Below are 16,286 nucleotides of genomic sequence, written 5' to 3' on the forward strand. Positions count from 1 at the left end.
AGTAAATGTACCTTCAGTTGACAATATTTTGTCACATACCAAATCCCAACGTCAAGAATGAACTTCGGTGCTTAATTCCTGACGTCTCTGTCAGTATTTTAACTCCCCAAAGCAAAGTGGTGTATCACAGTTCCTCAAGTCTTCTGTCTCAAGTCACTGCTGACTTTTTCTGTATTAGTAATTTTTTGGTGTTTATTAGTCATTGATTTATCAGTAGCATTTATTTATTAGTATTGTTTAGTAATTCAGTATTTTAATGCCCCTAAGTAAAGTGGTGCATCACAGTTAAAGTAATGTAATGTAGTAAAGTATCTACTGATTCAAGGTTTTTTCAGGAACTTCGAAATTAGAACATGAGTTATGATTTTTACTTCACTTGTTTCTTGGTAAATGTTGTGTTGTGCTGGTTAAAATACTGATTAACAAAGACGAATCATAGTATTTATGAGAGTTTTCCTCTTGGAAAGGTCAGTGAATAGAATTAAAAAAAAGTTATTGTACTCTGCTTTTGAACATTTTTGAGGGCCTTAACATTAAAGCTGCTACCCCAAATAAACTTGGTTTAGCTTCTTCTTATGTGGTGTGTCTCCACACATGGTGGATCATGATGGATTTAAAAATTCATTACAGGGTGGATTTTCACTGGCTGACACACAACAGTAATATGATTCCACTGCATTAATCCTTGCCATGATTACTATATGAATCAGCTCAATTACCTCGCTGCACATTTTGCACAGAGTAATACTCTTACTGCTGAGTTTTACGAGTATGTGTGAAGCCCAGGAGGAAATCCAAGTTTTTTAATAAACCGGATTCTCAGGAGTGTCTGGTTCAAAGCATGATATACCTAAATCCTAATGCAGATCCTGATTTGGTGCAGCTCAGCTGTATGGATCTCAATTCACAAAAGACCCATGCAGCTCCACATAGTGTGATCTGAATCCCACCATGTAGGTTGCACAAAGAAATACAAACAAAATGAAGGAAGGGAGGGATATGAAACATGAAGGTGACTCACAATGTATCAAAACACAAATTGTTCATTGTTCACTCTCCTTTCTGATAAGCTGCCTTGCCGCCTGCCACCTAAATCGAGGTCATTAGATTTTTAGCAACTCTATTTCTCCTCCGCACTCGAATCTCATTTGGCCATCGCTCACAGGCTTTAACCTACTGTGTGGTAATTTCATTTGATTCCACCCAAGCTCGACATGGAGCTCGATTTGACATCATAGGAGAAGGAGATTTTTTGCTAAGCGAGTATGGGGTGGTCGTAGTGGTGGTGTTGCTGGGCGGGTGGGCGAGATTTCTGTTAAAATGGAGGAGTGGAAAGATTGAAGTAGTGATTTACCGAGGATAGAAATATAATAAAAAATGCGTGTGTGTGTGTGTGTTGGGGGGGGGGGGGTATAAGTGGAGAAAGCACTGCATTTAGCACTTTCGAACAAGCTACAGTGCCACAGTTGGTGGTATATGTAGCTGGTGGCTCTCTCACATTCCCTCTCAGTTCCATCATTTCCATTAGTCCCCGGCTTTTGCTTCCCTCTTCAAAGCCCTATAACCCGACACTTGGCACATGCCGAGCTGAGAAAAAATGAAACCCCCGAAAGCAGCAGGCAATCAAAGTGAGTTTAGTGGGCACCGTAGCTATATACAGTTTCCAAAAAGCTCCATTATTGTGTGCCCTCTCAATAGGCATGACTAGAAAAAGAGTCGGTGTGTACAGGATTTTTACTTCTGAAATTTCTGAATCTTTGGTTCCCCCCTTTTCCCGATGCAGGTTGTGTGGGTCAGTTTGTCACACGGTTGTCAGTCCTGTCACGCTGCAACACTGTGTTGGTCTCTTTTCTGGCCATGCAGAACCCTCCCCTGTCCATCACAGGTCTACAGGACCAACAGGGGAAGTATTGAGGAGAGAAAAGGGATCAAACAGGAGTGCAGAATAAGTGGGTGTGTGGTTAAGGGATCCCGTCTCCTTTGAAATATGATTATTGGATGATCATTGACAATATTTTTACCAGTCCAGGACATTTTTATAACTTAGTAAAGTCCAGACTTTAAGCAGTATAGATATTGTGTCCCTCAGACAGTAATTATGAGCCTCAGTTGTATTTCCAAGTCAAGAATTTCCATTTCCAGAACAGATAATAAAAGGAGGCATGTGCTGTTTCTATGTATCTGGTTTCACCTGTTAACCTGTTAACCTACCACTACACACGTGTAACACACTGATGTTGTACTTGCTTTGCATGCTTTGTGCTAAATACTTTACTAATTCAAATACTAATTCTGTTTAGAGCATATTAGTGTGCAGTCAGCGGGATTCATCCTCTGTGGATCAGGATTCATCCTCCTGCACCAAATTTCATGGAAGTCCAATCAATATTTGTCTAAATAATTAAGTTGAGACCAAAGATGTCAACCTCACATTGGCACTAGAGTGTCAGCTGGCTCCAGTCTCCGGGAACCATGAATGCATTTTGTCTCAAGTCACCCAATATTCACCAAGATATTGATTTCAATAGGCTATAGACCAAAATGATGGACTGACGGTGTGGTTTGCACGAATACTTCCAAGTCGCAATAGTGGAAGTTTTGGCAATGTGGTGGCCACCTTCCTGTTTTGTGCGTGAGATGATCTTTCTCTAACCATAATAAGTGCTTTCAATTACTGAAATATAACAATCACATTATTAATCATGCTTTAGTTGCCAGTGGATATTTTAGGAAAACAAATGAAAATGTTGACCACAAACATTTTGTACGTTCAGTAAAAATATTCTGGCATTTAAGATATGCAGATACAGTTCAGTTCTTACAACCCTTTCCTTCATATATCAGTATAAGCAAAGAAATGAACAAACACACAAAGAAAAGCTTAATTGAAACTATTTTTTCTTACAAAATGTATTTCCAAATACAAATTAATTGTATAATATTGTATATCATTTTTAAGTGACAAGTGTTGGGTAGAGAGGTGAAGAATGGAAACTAGAGAATAAGACTAAAAACCAAATATTTGGAAGTAGGAAAAAGACAGCTGAGGAGGAGAGAGAGAAAAAGGCAGAGGAGCTTGGGACATAAATAAACTGTCCTCCCAACATTCCCTCTCACAACATTCCCCATTGTTTTACTTTGAAATGCAAAAAATGATGTAGAGTGAATGAAAAAGCAACGGTAACTTGGGAATTGTGTGCCAGTTGTTTGAAGTGTTCTAGACACTGAAAACTACTGACAGTCTCATTTTATATGGTCTTAGTTTTGCTTTCACCCCTGACTAACAGGAGAGCAGCGGGTCCACAGGGCTTCAGCACAAACACTGCAGTGTAGAGGCTTTGTCACTCATCTTTTCCAAGCCTGCCTGCTCCCCTGAGAACTAAACACTGCTGAGATATACAGCACATCTGTATAATAAAGTTGAAATAGCTAGCTTGGTACAGTACTCAGCGCTGTTCCTCCTGAGTCAATAAAGAATTTCTTTTACAACCTCTTTATGTATTTCCATGCTCCATCTACTTCAGACAACCTTGGAGCTCCTGCCGGCGTGAGGCTGTCAATTACTGTCAGGTTACATATGTGGCTCTGTGACTTAAGTGGAGGAAGAGATCAGAAAACAGGTGAAAAGATTGTAGCTGATTCTGTAGAGCTCAGTGTCGTCCTTCATCTTCTCTGTAGACATCAGAAAGACGCCGACAGTGAATGAATTGGGCAAAGAGTGAGAGGGAGAGATCCAGGGAGAGATGAGGAGCTAAAGAATACATGATGTCTGTGTAATGTTATCCGGCACAGGAGTGGATTTCCTTTGTCAAAGATGAACAGAATCCTTTTCAAAGAAGCCCCTGGTGGTGACTCCTAGAGATTAATCATTGGGGAGACAGTCGCCCAGAGGAAGAAGTAACACATCTGGCAGAGAGGAAATGACTTCAGCCTCTAAATTGATCCCAGAGTTCATTGTGTTGCACTGATGCTCCAGATCCACGCAGTTAGTTTTCATCACTCCTGACTCATCCCTTCTGTGTACACCATATCTATTTATTTGATTGGCATACAAGATTTTATTGCTGCCCATTATGTCAATGTCCTGATTGTCAGATGATGTACCAGGAGGAGGTTTTCTTTTTTCTTTGAGGCTGGGCTCTCTCTTCCTATTGGCATGTCTGTTGCATTATGTGTCCTCTAAAATGTCTAAGTCTGCTGTTATTTGTTGCATTGCAGGTACAATGTGGACACCAGGAGCTCCAACCTTTCGAAACACGTAAGCAGACTTTAAGAAATGAAATCCACAGTGATGTAAAATGGTATAGGAGACAGACACTGGTAAATAAATAAATACATACATACATAGATGATAATAATGATAATAATAATAACTTTATTTGTGTAGCACTTTCAATACAAGTAACAAACAGCTTGACATCAGTCAAAAGAAAAGACACTTTTTTTTACTACCTTTTCTTACTACCTGAAAAAAGTGTAAAGCTTTTCTTCTTTTTAAACAACTCACGAAGGTTAAATGAAAATCATTAAGCTGTTACAGTGTTACATTACACTGTTTTATTCTTTAGCTACTTACTACTGTTCATGCATGTGTACTGTTATGTTTCTGACTCATCTGAAAAGCTTTGTCTTCATTTTGTGAGGTTTCAGGGCTCAATAGGAATAGGAATATGGAGTATGCTCTATTAACCCCTTACTGCCTGAATTTATTTACAATTATATAAAAAAATCAATGATTTGTGTTTTTGCATTCAAGCAGATGCTAAATGAAGTGGAGATTGTTAAGTTGAATATAGCATAGCATAGACTAGTACAATATAATAATAGTATAATAAAATATATATGTATATATGCATAGAATATATATTTATTTATGTATGTATGCATCTATGTATATATAATATATACATAGAATATGCATCAACCGGCATTAGTGGGATACAGAGGCCACCTCAGCTAGATCAAGACCGGAAGCGGTTTGAGGCGAATTCGCGACAACAGGCAACAAGGGGTTAAATTGAACTTCCTGAAATTGAATTTCGAATGAAAAAAAAGAACAGTATAAAGTTTCAATGAAATAAAGAGGATAACTTGGCTTTTAATTCCGATACAACATACGGTGCTTGGTCACAGTAATAAGTCATGGTCCATGACATGAGTTCGGAACAGCTCCTTTCTGGTGTTTTATGTGGAATGTAGCATTCCATTTTTAAAAATTTAGATTTTATTTTACTGTCAACTTGAGGTGTTTTCTTTGTGTCTTTGCAGCTTTTCCTATAACTTGTGTCTGCTTTCCTTACTGCCTACCCACCTGGATGAGCAGAAGGTAGGCTCATACATCATGTTGTATCCCTTCTTTTCATTTCTTTTGCTACTGTATACTGCATGTGTTAACCCTTTAACGCCAAATGTATCATATTTGATACATGAGTTTTTGAGACCTCTACATCATCAGTGTGATATTTTTTGGTTTTTTGTATCTTATCTGTGTTTTATATGTTTTTGTTTGTTTAAGATGACCAAACTGTGAGCAATAAATTACACAAAAATGCAGGATGTAGCAAAAACCATACAAATTAAGACTTTTTAAACTTAATTTTTTTTTTTTGTAATTTGTCAGAAGGTTCAATAAACACTCCAGTTTCAAAGAAATTTGAATTTTCTGGCAAGTTTTTCATGGTTCAGGCATTAAAGGGTTAAGCATACAGCTGGATGCCCTTTCATGGTGGGTCTGTGACTACTTAACTGATTCATATAACAATAAAGTGAAGCACACTGGTCCACAGATAACAGAGCACCTGCGCTGGATTTTGAGTGGATCTGCTCATCTCTGAGACTACAACTGCAATCTCAAAATCCCACAACAGAATGCTACACTTTTGTCTGGTTCATCTGTTCATTTCAATTTATTTTAGTGATAGAATTACATTTTTACAATGAGCTAAGTTGTTTAATAGTATGGAACAATGTGTAACATCATCAAATATTATCATATTATTACAGTTTATGTTTTAAGCACATTAAAGTGTCCAGTTTTTAATTTCAATTAAAGTCATAGGTGTTGAGTGAGTGAGCGATTGAATGAGTAAGTGGGCGGATGACTGAATAAATGAGTAAATAACTGAGTGCATGAATGTGTGAGTCAGTACATTTTCATCCACCTGTTTACAATGAGCACATAATAATACCTGAGTTGAAACACCAGAAATTTGAAAACTAATTTGAAAAGCAAAGTGCAATGGAAACAGACTTAGTGTGCAGAAACGTTGTGTTGTGTATTAACTGTGTGCTGGTCTCGTCCATGAAGGACTTCTTGGGTCAGACGTTCTGTACATTGGGGGAGATCATCGGCTCCACTGGCAGCAGGCTGGACAGGACACTCTCGTAAGTACATTGCAGCACACTCACACACACACACACACACACACACACACACACACACCAGGTTTCGGAGAAGCAGAAACAGCAGGTCATTTTGTGCTATTGTAGATGAAATAATTAATCATATCATTTATATTATATTTATAATTACGTATTTACAACAGTTAAAAGTAATACACACAACAAGACTATGAGTCTGAGTTACCAAAGTGGGGCGCTCTGCGGACAGGCGAAGGCTGGCGCAAGACTTCTACATTTCAGTTCTTTTTTAATCGTATGTCTCTAATAGTTTTTCAATGTCTTTAAAACACATTATGCACATCAGAATGCATTATTTCAGGCCCATCAAACCAAACCGTGGGGACTCAACATTGCCAGTTAATTGTTATAATTTGATCTCCCAAACCTCTCCAGAGACTCTGCAGACCCTAGCAGGCTCACAGGCACTGCTAATTGTTTCAACAGCACATTAGAGTATATTGTTTTATTTAGACTGAAAAAATTCAATTATCGAGAAAACAAACCATTCCTTTTAAAATTCCCATTGTTCCTGCAGTTGTTAGTTTAACGACAGCGGTTCCTGTCCATGGTGCTGAGTCAGCTGGGAGTTTTGTCTCTGATAGGCTATATTTCTGCCTTACACCAAATGACATTTCAAGTGATTTTACTTTTACAGACACATTTTCAATGATGGAATAAAGGTTTTACTAAGTAGGTGTGTGCCCCCGCTACCCGAATCATCAGATGTAGGCTGCGAGTTAAGTTATCCTGTGGGATGTCAGACAAATGGGCTTTGGAATAATGGGCTGTTGTTGTAGTGACGTGGCACCCAGGCGCTCATGTCCCACCATTGGTTGTGGGAAAAGAAAAATAAGATATTCCTTTTTTTAGATAATTTGAACCATTTAGGTTTGCGTGCTTGTAGATCCATTATTCTGCAGTGTTCAAATATGACAAATACGAATATAAATTTGAAGGATAAACATGTATCTGTCTGTCTATCTCAGTATTTTGATGTAACTGTGTCTTTTCACCTCAGCTAAAAGTTTAGAAGAGCTGCTCAACATACTTGCCGACAGACAGTAATGGCACAGAAAAGAACATAAAATAGCATTTTTCTTCAATTTACGTAGTCCAAAGCCAGCAAAAAAAAATAGGCTCTAGGAAAAAAGGCACTCAGGGGCCTCAAAATTTCATAGCAAAGCGTTCCTGTATTTGTTGAGTAATTTCAGTCTGGACTAAAGTGGTGGACCGACCATTTGAGTGGCACTACCATCCATAGAGCCCTGCCAGTGTGGTTAAAAAGGTAACACACTAATCCTAATTTGATATTTTTGTTCAACAAACTCCGACAATCTTACTTTTTATCCATATTGCCTGATGGTTGTTCATGTAAGTCCCAAAGGAAAGATTTAGTCAATAACATGTCAACTACGGCTATTTTTAAGAATCAAATACTTTACAGACTGGAGTGCAAATATAAATGTTGGTCATCTCTTCAGTTATCTCTCACAATAATTGCAATCTGATGAGACACAGAGAGACTTTTAAGTTGAATATTAATATCATAATATTATTCACAGGCCCACTGATCAGAAGCAGCATTTTCTTTTACAGAAGAACTTTGGAGAGATTGAAATACTGAATACACATATTGTCATAATGATGAGAGTGCTACTTCCTTCATTTCCGGAACTTCTCTTCAGTATCTTTTCATAAATTCAGTGAGGCTGCTAGATCAGCTTGCCCGTGTCTGTTTGTGATTAGAATTAAATGCTGATTTGGAACTCAGTATGGAAGTCATTATGGACAGCGATGGCTCTGTGTGCTGGAAGTCATGCTGCATGGATTGTACTGGTGCGTTGACCTCATCACCTCTTCCTCCAGTCAGAATGTCAGGAGGCTCAGGGCTGCAGGCTGCCTGGGAAATGTTCAGACAACCTCCAGCCCATGTAGATATCATTAAGGTGTCCTTGAGCAAGGCTTTTACCCTTCAGCTGGAGCTCCTTATTGGCCAGCACTGGAAAGCTGTGCTTGTATTGGGAAGTGTAAATGTAGCCTTCAGACTAGAGGACATACAGCATGAACCATCCTGGAGGTTTAAAATGACACCCTGCCACTCATGTTGTCAATACCAAGTACTACTGTAAGGATACAAAAAATGATCCAGTTGTCACTAAATTCTGAGCGTCACCTGTCTATGTTTGAGCGATCCGTCATCATCAGCTCGGCTGCTGACAGCAGCTCTGACAAAGTGGCAGCTTCTCTCCCCACCTTGGAGAGAGCAATGGGGTGAGTTGTGTGTTTGCCTGAGGCTGACAACGTGAAACAAGATGAGACTACTATTCCACCAAGCTTTTTTGTTTATGTGTTTTTAAGAACCTGGAGGGCTTCTGCATGTTCTGTGTATAATTAGACAGTCATTGTGACGGGCCAAGCAGACACACGTGTGTGCTCGAATCATGATGATGTCGCTCTGAGGTGGCATTTCACAACAAACAGGCAGAAAACAAAGACAGATTCTCTTGACAGATTTTTTTTTTGTGTTACCGGAGACGTGGATGAGGACCAAAGTGGAATTAAATCTTGTCATGGTGTATGTGTTGTGAATATTAATATGATTGATTGGTGAAAACCCTCTGCTAAAATGAAACCATAAACAACGTCAGCAGTGAGAGGAAAACATTAAGTCATAAAGCCAGAGAAGTCAGAGCGTCTTCTCTGTTTGTCAAAGCTGTTTGTCATTTGTCTTTGTTGGAGCTGCAGGAGCATTTCCTAATTCGGACAGCTTGTCAATGAGAAGGAGAGATTCTGATGCCCTTGGATGCCAGTGCTGGATTCCAGCAACTTTGGTGTGTGGAGACGATTGTTGGCCGTGTCCCATCAAGTGAAGCTGTATGAGGGACGTGAGGTGTGTGACTAAGAGGCAAAGTGTGTTCAGGAGCACAGAGGGATTGATTACAGCACACTGCAACCTGGATGGAAGTCACACTCACTTGGTAAACAGCCAGATATATACAGTGTTCACATCAGACTCAGACAACACTGTGACCAAGACATTCACAAGTCGACTTAGTTCAGTGACAGTAAAATAAACATGTAATTTTGACAAATTTAAAGGGAGCAGTTTAATGCTTTGGTTAATGTACATTGTCTCACCTGACGGAGCTCCCGTTGGTATCATTTTTGTTTGTGTGTGTGCAAGTTTGGGGTGAGTTTAGCCTAGCGTGGCACAAACACTGGAAGCAGTGGGAAACTGCTATCTGCGTATCTGAGTATCTGCTTTAAACATTTTCCATGCACTCAAAAGCTGTTATATTTAAGGACACTGCATTTATAATATATGCCAAAGTCAAGTTACTCTTCATAGTTCATATCTGTCAGAAGAGGAGGGGGGGGTTCTTCATGTCTGAGAAAATGGCTCATGTTATATCACTGAAGTGGTTTCAACTGAGGCTTGAGACTGTGAAATGTAAGGATAGCATGCAGCAGAGAAAATGTTTTCTTATAATTATGACTCAGTATCGCTAATAGTTGTCATAATGGATATTTGGAACAGCTAGTAGTAAAAACCTAGACAGGAGCAGCATTTTGACTGATGTCAGGAGTTGTGTCAGGTCATGCTGATAAAACACAATAAGGACACACTCACAGTGAACTGCTCACAGCTGGTTTTTACAGCAAACATTGAAATAGTCGTTTTTAGACTAAACTCTGTGTGCCCCTTCTAAACACACTCGACAACATACTACAGCATAGTTCCAGCTAAATTGATTAAAAAAGGTATTAGATCCATATCGCATGAGATAAAGATCTTGTATCTTGTTTTTTCAAAAACATAGAACACATAAATAGTAAAATATAATACATGACTTTGTCCCTCAACCATGAATCAAGTTTTGACTAATATCAGCTGAATCTCTGAAAGTCCTGTCCTCATAGTCGGATTGTCAGATTTAAAGACAAACTGTCATTTGTATTTAGACTGGTGACTCAGTGATGGAGCATTAACACTAACACTGTGTTAGTTGTTGTCCACAAAGTGCACAATGACCACAACAGGGAGGAGGAAGAGATGATCCATGATGATGAGTGAGTTTTAAGTTTAAAGCGTAGATGCATACTCCTGAAAACACACACACACACACACACACACACACAGATTTTAGACACAGAAATTATAAAAGTATATTTTAATGGCAGATGTGTTTCCAAGGCAACTGAGCGCATAAAGTGTACTTTGTGCCTTGTATTTCTGAAAAATCCAGCTGGATGAGCTGTTTCCTCCGTGCTGCTCTATTCTCCTGTGCTTAAGATGACATCAGAGCCACGGTGAGAATCTATTTTCAGACGCTGGGCGGGGAGAGGAAGAAGACCCTGTGGCATTTACCATGCGGAGGACAGGATTACGAGGGAAACCCACCTCGAGTCACGATGCACGCTCTTCTGTTTAGGCAGCTTAAGAGCTTGAGGCTGAAATATGGGTCTTTAATAGGAATCACCCACCTGCTGACCTAAACTGAACCGCCTCCTGTGCTTTGGTAATGTACTCTACAATCAAGGTCTACATGAAATAGTGTGACTGCTGTGATACTTGACGCTCGACCACTGGAAAAAGGGCTTATTATTGTTAGACATTTCTAGGCCTCCTCTTTGTTTGTAATAAAAATCGTACATCCAATGAAATGTCAGTCCCAGTGTGCATACTGTGGACACCAGGGACATAGAGACAGTAGTGAGTGCACAAAGAAGACTACTTCATGCACAGCAGCAAACACAGAGGAGAAGTAATTAGAACATGAAGGAGTTTTTATTGAAGCATGTGAATGTGCAAATGTGCAAATCGCTGGATGCTCCTGTTGGTAGGGGTGGCAATCGTCAGTGTGTGAATGAGTGAATGTGAATCTAATGTTAAAGCACTGTCAGTGGTCAAAAAGACAGAGAAAGGCACCATACAAGAACAGTCCGTTTACCATTACTGTTTAAAAAAAAAAAAAAGAATCGAATTCAATGCAGCAGAATCAGAAATCAACTTTTTTATTCAATGCATTCTTCCTCCTTGTTTTACCCACAATGCAACTGAACCACCAATAGGTCAGAGATTCAGGTGTGTTGTGCTAGCTGCGACTAATGTAGCCTTGAGCTCTCAAGCAGAGATGAGCAACTGGCAACAGAAGTCAGTTCACTTCTTTCTAATTCAAAACCTGTAGATATTTTTATTTTCAAACTTGTAGTCTTCCAACTTCAAACTTGTAGTTTTTGTAGTTCCAACAGACAACGGCTCAAGTGACATCACTTGACATCACGGCTCCATGTGCGTGGTTTGATGAGATCTGATTGGCGGTGGGCTGGTCACATCAGCAGATAACCCTGCAGCTGTCATCTGATTCTGATTATAGTACGGCTAAATCTTGATCGGTTTATAGAAAGACGTGGCTTCACCTTTTTCTGACTTAGTCCCACAAACAGCGACAACAAGACAAACAAATAAGAAGAAAATAGGAAAAAGATAAGAAAAAGAAAAAGAAAATAATATGTGAAATGACAAAAACTGATCAAACTTTAGCTGAAAATATTAGATATGTGGTACTGATCGCTTACAGTAAGAAGCTGACTGAGAAAGTCATTTTTCTGGCTTTTGATAAGGTTTTTAAGTGTGAGTGTGCTGAGATAGTAAACAACTCATTTTCACATGATTTTATTTTTCTATGTGATTCTGATTCATGTAAAAATGAACAAACATTTCAGATTGAACTATACAAACTGATGGTATAAAGCCTACATGGAATCTGTTCCACAAATTTAATTTCACTGTTGCTATTTTTACTATACCGAACGCTGACATCAAGAGATGTCTCAGAGAGCCCCGATCTGCAATGATTGAATGGTATCCATAGCAACCAGCATCACTAGGTCCACCAGCAAAGTAGGTGTCTGTGGACACAGAAGTAGGGCAGTTATGATCATCAATACTATTTCACAGATGTGGCCAGTGAAACACTCTGGGTAGGTTGTTTGTGCATTGATATTTTCCTCTGTATTATTTCTTCGACTGCCTCCGGCTTACATACGTACAAGAAGTGATTTTTTTTTTGCTCGCTAAATTATTTCTCCCCCCCCCTATTTCTTTTTAATGACATCCCACATAACTGGGGCTTCTCCACTCTCCAACAATTTCTCCTCCGCTGCCTCACACATCACAAATTCAAATTGCCTGTCCCCATGGTTCCTATTTACAGTGCAAGTCTCAAGTCCTGCTCTCACATGTGAAGGAGTGAATAGAGGAGTGGGGTGATGGGAGGTCTTCAGTCCCTCACAACTGAACAGTAATTGATTTGCTCTTTGTCCACCTGAGCTGTTGGGTCTGGCTCTGCAGATATCTGTTGACATGTGACCCCTCGCTTCATTCCGCTGTGCAGTGTCTGACAAAGTTGTGCCATTAGTCGTAGCAAAACTAAATACTTCACATAGTATGTTCATCTGAGGTTTGACAAAAGAATTGTTAATGAGCAGTGCACGTATCAGCTGGCGCACTTAATTAATTTTTGTTCTTAATGAGGGCTTTGCCTCTCAGATGTAAATCCCTTTCTATTGGCAGTCCGTCTGATTAAATATTAAAAAGCCATATGTAGATAGATGCTTGATGTTTTTCCCATCTAGCGTGCCACTGATACAGCGATCTGGCATCAGCTCGCCTCTTTGATCAATCCCTATCGCTCCTGCCTGTTAACAGACCCTCGCATAGATTTGTCAATTCTCTCCAAGGCACTACTGCTTTTGTCCCACCCAGAGTTTAACTTGATGTCTGTTCATCTGACAGGAACCTGACGATCCCCATCTCTCTCTGAAAGCTACTGATTCCATTCTGAAAGTAAGATCAAAGCCTGTAGTTTTGCTTTTGATATATCGGATGAGTTTCGACAGAGCAGGAAGTTTGTGTTTTGATCTGAATGTCGTCTGTGCGTCCTTGTGCCTGTCTGAGTTTTATTTATTTTGAGGTGTTTGGAGAGAAGGTTGCCATGGAAAGGTCCTGTGTGGGAGACTCAGGCTGGTGAGGCTGTGGCTGCTGCTAAGCCCTCAGCTCGAGCTGTAGCTTGTGATGGGGCAACATCTGAGGGCCAGGTCAGTGAGACGAGCTTTGAATTAAGCCCATAAGGACTCTTGGGAGCAGAGTGTGCGTGTGTGTGGGGAATAGTTTCAGGATAGCAGTGAGCCTTAACAGACCTCCTGTCTGTCTGTTTCCAGGTTTCTCACCTCTCCAGCACAGTCTGTAGCAGCACAGACTGCTGTAATTTGCTGCTGCTCTGACAAAAGTACAAGTTTAAGGATTAAAACCCCCGGAAAGATCTAAAAGTAGAGCTTTGTGCTCAGAGCTTGATTAATCCGCGTGGGGGCCCCGGAGCAGAAATGAGCTGTGGGCCCCTAATAAACCTCAAGACACAGACATCCCCCCAACATGTTTTGCCAAGAAACCTAACTGAATCTTGAATTTACCTTTCAGCGGTGAAATGTAACTGTTTTCGAAGGCACAGAGAAGTGATGTAGTCCTGCTGGTACAGGCCGCAGATGACAAAATGCTTTTCTGTGTTGTTCTGCAGGACGCGGACATCACATCTTGTTGTGTAATTATTAAGACAAGTTGGTCCCTTAGTTTGTGATATTCTGAATGAACACAAATCTAATTGAGAATAACTGAGAAAACTACGTTCTGACACAAGATTAGGTAAAAATGCAGAAGCCACTAAGGCCCTTATCAAGTTTTACTGTCCTTTACTGGTACAAACAAATATATACTTAATCAAAGTAATTGTCACACAGTCAATCAGTGGCCAAATGGCCCCTGACAGTCTGGTCAAGATAGAACATAAATCCAATGTAAAAAGAGCGTACACAAAGGACTTCTGGACAAGTGTAATGGTTAACTTGCTTGTGACGCTGTTTTCATACAAAATAAAACCTACAGGTTCTTCACCAATTCATGTGTGAAACATGTGTTTCATGTGTGACAAATGCTTTCATGCTGTTGTATCATTGATCTGATCCCACATCAGTTCAGCCATTGAATGATCTGTGTGGCTGAGAGATCATTGGCATTAAAGGCCTGTGAAGATGAGCAAAACTTTTGCCTTGTAGTCCATTCATGCAAGTCATATGTGTCGGAGCCTCTGACCTGCAGTCAGCCCACTTTACAAACTCTATGAGCCTACTATAACGATCTTCTCCTCCACAGAGATCTTACCACCACTGGTAAAGACAAAACCTCGTGACTCTCCATTAAATCACGGTGGAGCTTCCAGTCAACTTTCACATATTTGACCTTTGACCCCTCCGTTTTCTCAATCCCAGCTATCCCCCAATGCCTTGAAAAGCGTCATATATAAAATAATTACTCCTTACATCCCACTGCTTTTAGCAGGTCTTCTCTATTTGAAATTGCATTCCCTGACAGCTCCTTAGAGATCCTGGAGACTCTGGAGCTGTACGCTCACACTGAGTACGTATTTGCTCTCTTAGTTTCCATTATGGAGTAAAACGATGTGAAATACTTTCCTACGGCCAATTTCCTTTTTACCCCCTCCTTTCCTTTTTCTGTCCTCTCCCTCTTTTAATAACCAAGCCTATCCATAGGTCACTGTGCAACCATGAATTGCTACCCAGGACAAGCTATTTAGTTCATACATGCATAATTAAATGTCCTCCAGTGCAGAGAATAGAGTCACGTTCCCAAAATAAATTAAATCCCGCAAACATCAATTTACAGCAGGAACAAACTGTCGAGGTGCTTTATTGAGATGTATGAGCTGGAGGGTCTGAGCTAAATCAGAGGAAGAGGGAGGTGACAGGATACCCCACCACCTACCAATCCTTCCAACCAGCCCGGCGTTCTCAGCACTGCTTTAATGGCCTTCTTTGAACAGTTACAATGTGAGAAATAAGAGTTTTTTTTTCCCCATTTCCATTCCTATTGTTTGTAGACAGACACTGACTGGCTCAATAAATGTATCCTCAGCCCTTTCATGTAGATTGTGGTTCAAAATTAAATGATACAGTGCTGAACTGAGACCGCTCAGAAAAGTTATTACACTGACTCACTGTGACAGACAGTTAAATCACTTCAGAGTACAACAGTCTGACTCAAAATGTCTGGGATGTTCATTGCCGACAGGTATTTTCATTAGCTGCTGTGTCCTTGTTCTCTCCCCCCTCGGACTCAAAGACATGCCGAAGAGCATCGTGGCAACTTGCTGCCTCTTAAATTCCTGTAATTGCATTCCACATCGTGAGCGCTGTGATAAGATTTAGATTCAGATGAAATATGTCGTGCCGGATTCCCCTACTCTCTTCACTCATATCTCCCTCCCCCTGAGCGTTTTCTCTTTCTGTCTCAGCACTGACCACTGTTTTGAATCCTCTTAATTAAACCATACCCTCTCTGTAATTAGGAGAAAACCTTAGATATATCACTCTGTATGAAACTTAAATGTCTTGCTCTTTGGCCTCTCCAGCTCTGTAACAGATCTGGGGTGAAATACCTGCAGGTCCCTTAAACTTCTGATAACAGACTCCGACTTTTCTAAAGTAGCACCTATATATCACACATCCTCTACACGTGGCCCCTCTCACTGAGGGGATTTCTATAGTAGCATTCCAAGTGGTCCATATCCTCGGCTCCCTTTCACCCTCGTTTTATTCCAGTAGCCCGTTTCTTATCAGGCAGTCCAGGTTCCCGAATACCTGAAGCAGACCTTGCAGACCCAGCTGCCGTCAAAAGTGGTTTGACTTTTTCATTTGCAGTTTCACTCATTCATTCAACCTACTTTGGCAATAACTTTTAACTGGGTGAACCGATACTATTGTTTCAGATCAAACTACCATCCTTGTTCCCTCTGCTTACATTTCAGAGG

General features: G+C 40.2%; 1 protein-coding gene across 1 annotated transcript in view; it reads left to right on the plus strand.

The window, feature by feature from the left end:
• The window catches only part of LOC139209562 (copine-9-like), a 127,014-nt gene that overhangs the window by 49,563 nt on the left and 61,165 nt on the right, over window positions 1–16,286 (plus strand). Inside the window, exons 5-7 of the mRNA XM_070839325.1 lie at window positions 4,219–4,258; window positions 5,324–5,326; window positions 6,308–6,384. Of these exons, the coding sequence (XP_070695426.1) occupies window positions 4,219–4,258; window positions 5,324–5,326; window positions 6,308–6,384 (120 nt within the window). The remainder of the gene's footprint in view (window positions 1–4,218; window positions 4,259–5,323; window positions 5,327–6,307; window positions 6,385–16,286) is intronic.

This window comes from Pempheris klunzingeri, chromosome 2, assembly GCF_042242105.1.
Source record: "Pempheris klunzingeri isolate RE-2024b chromosome 2, fPemKlu1.hap1, whole genome shotgun sequence".
Classification (NCBI taxonomy): Eukaryota; Metazoa; Chordata; class Actinopteri; order Acropomatiformes; family Pempheridae; genus Pempheris; species Pempheris klunzingeri.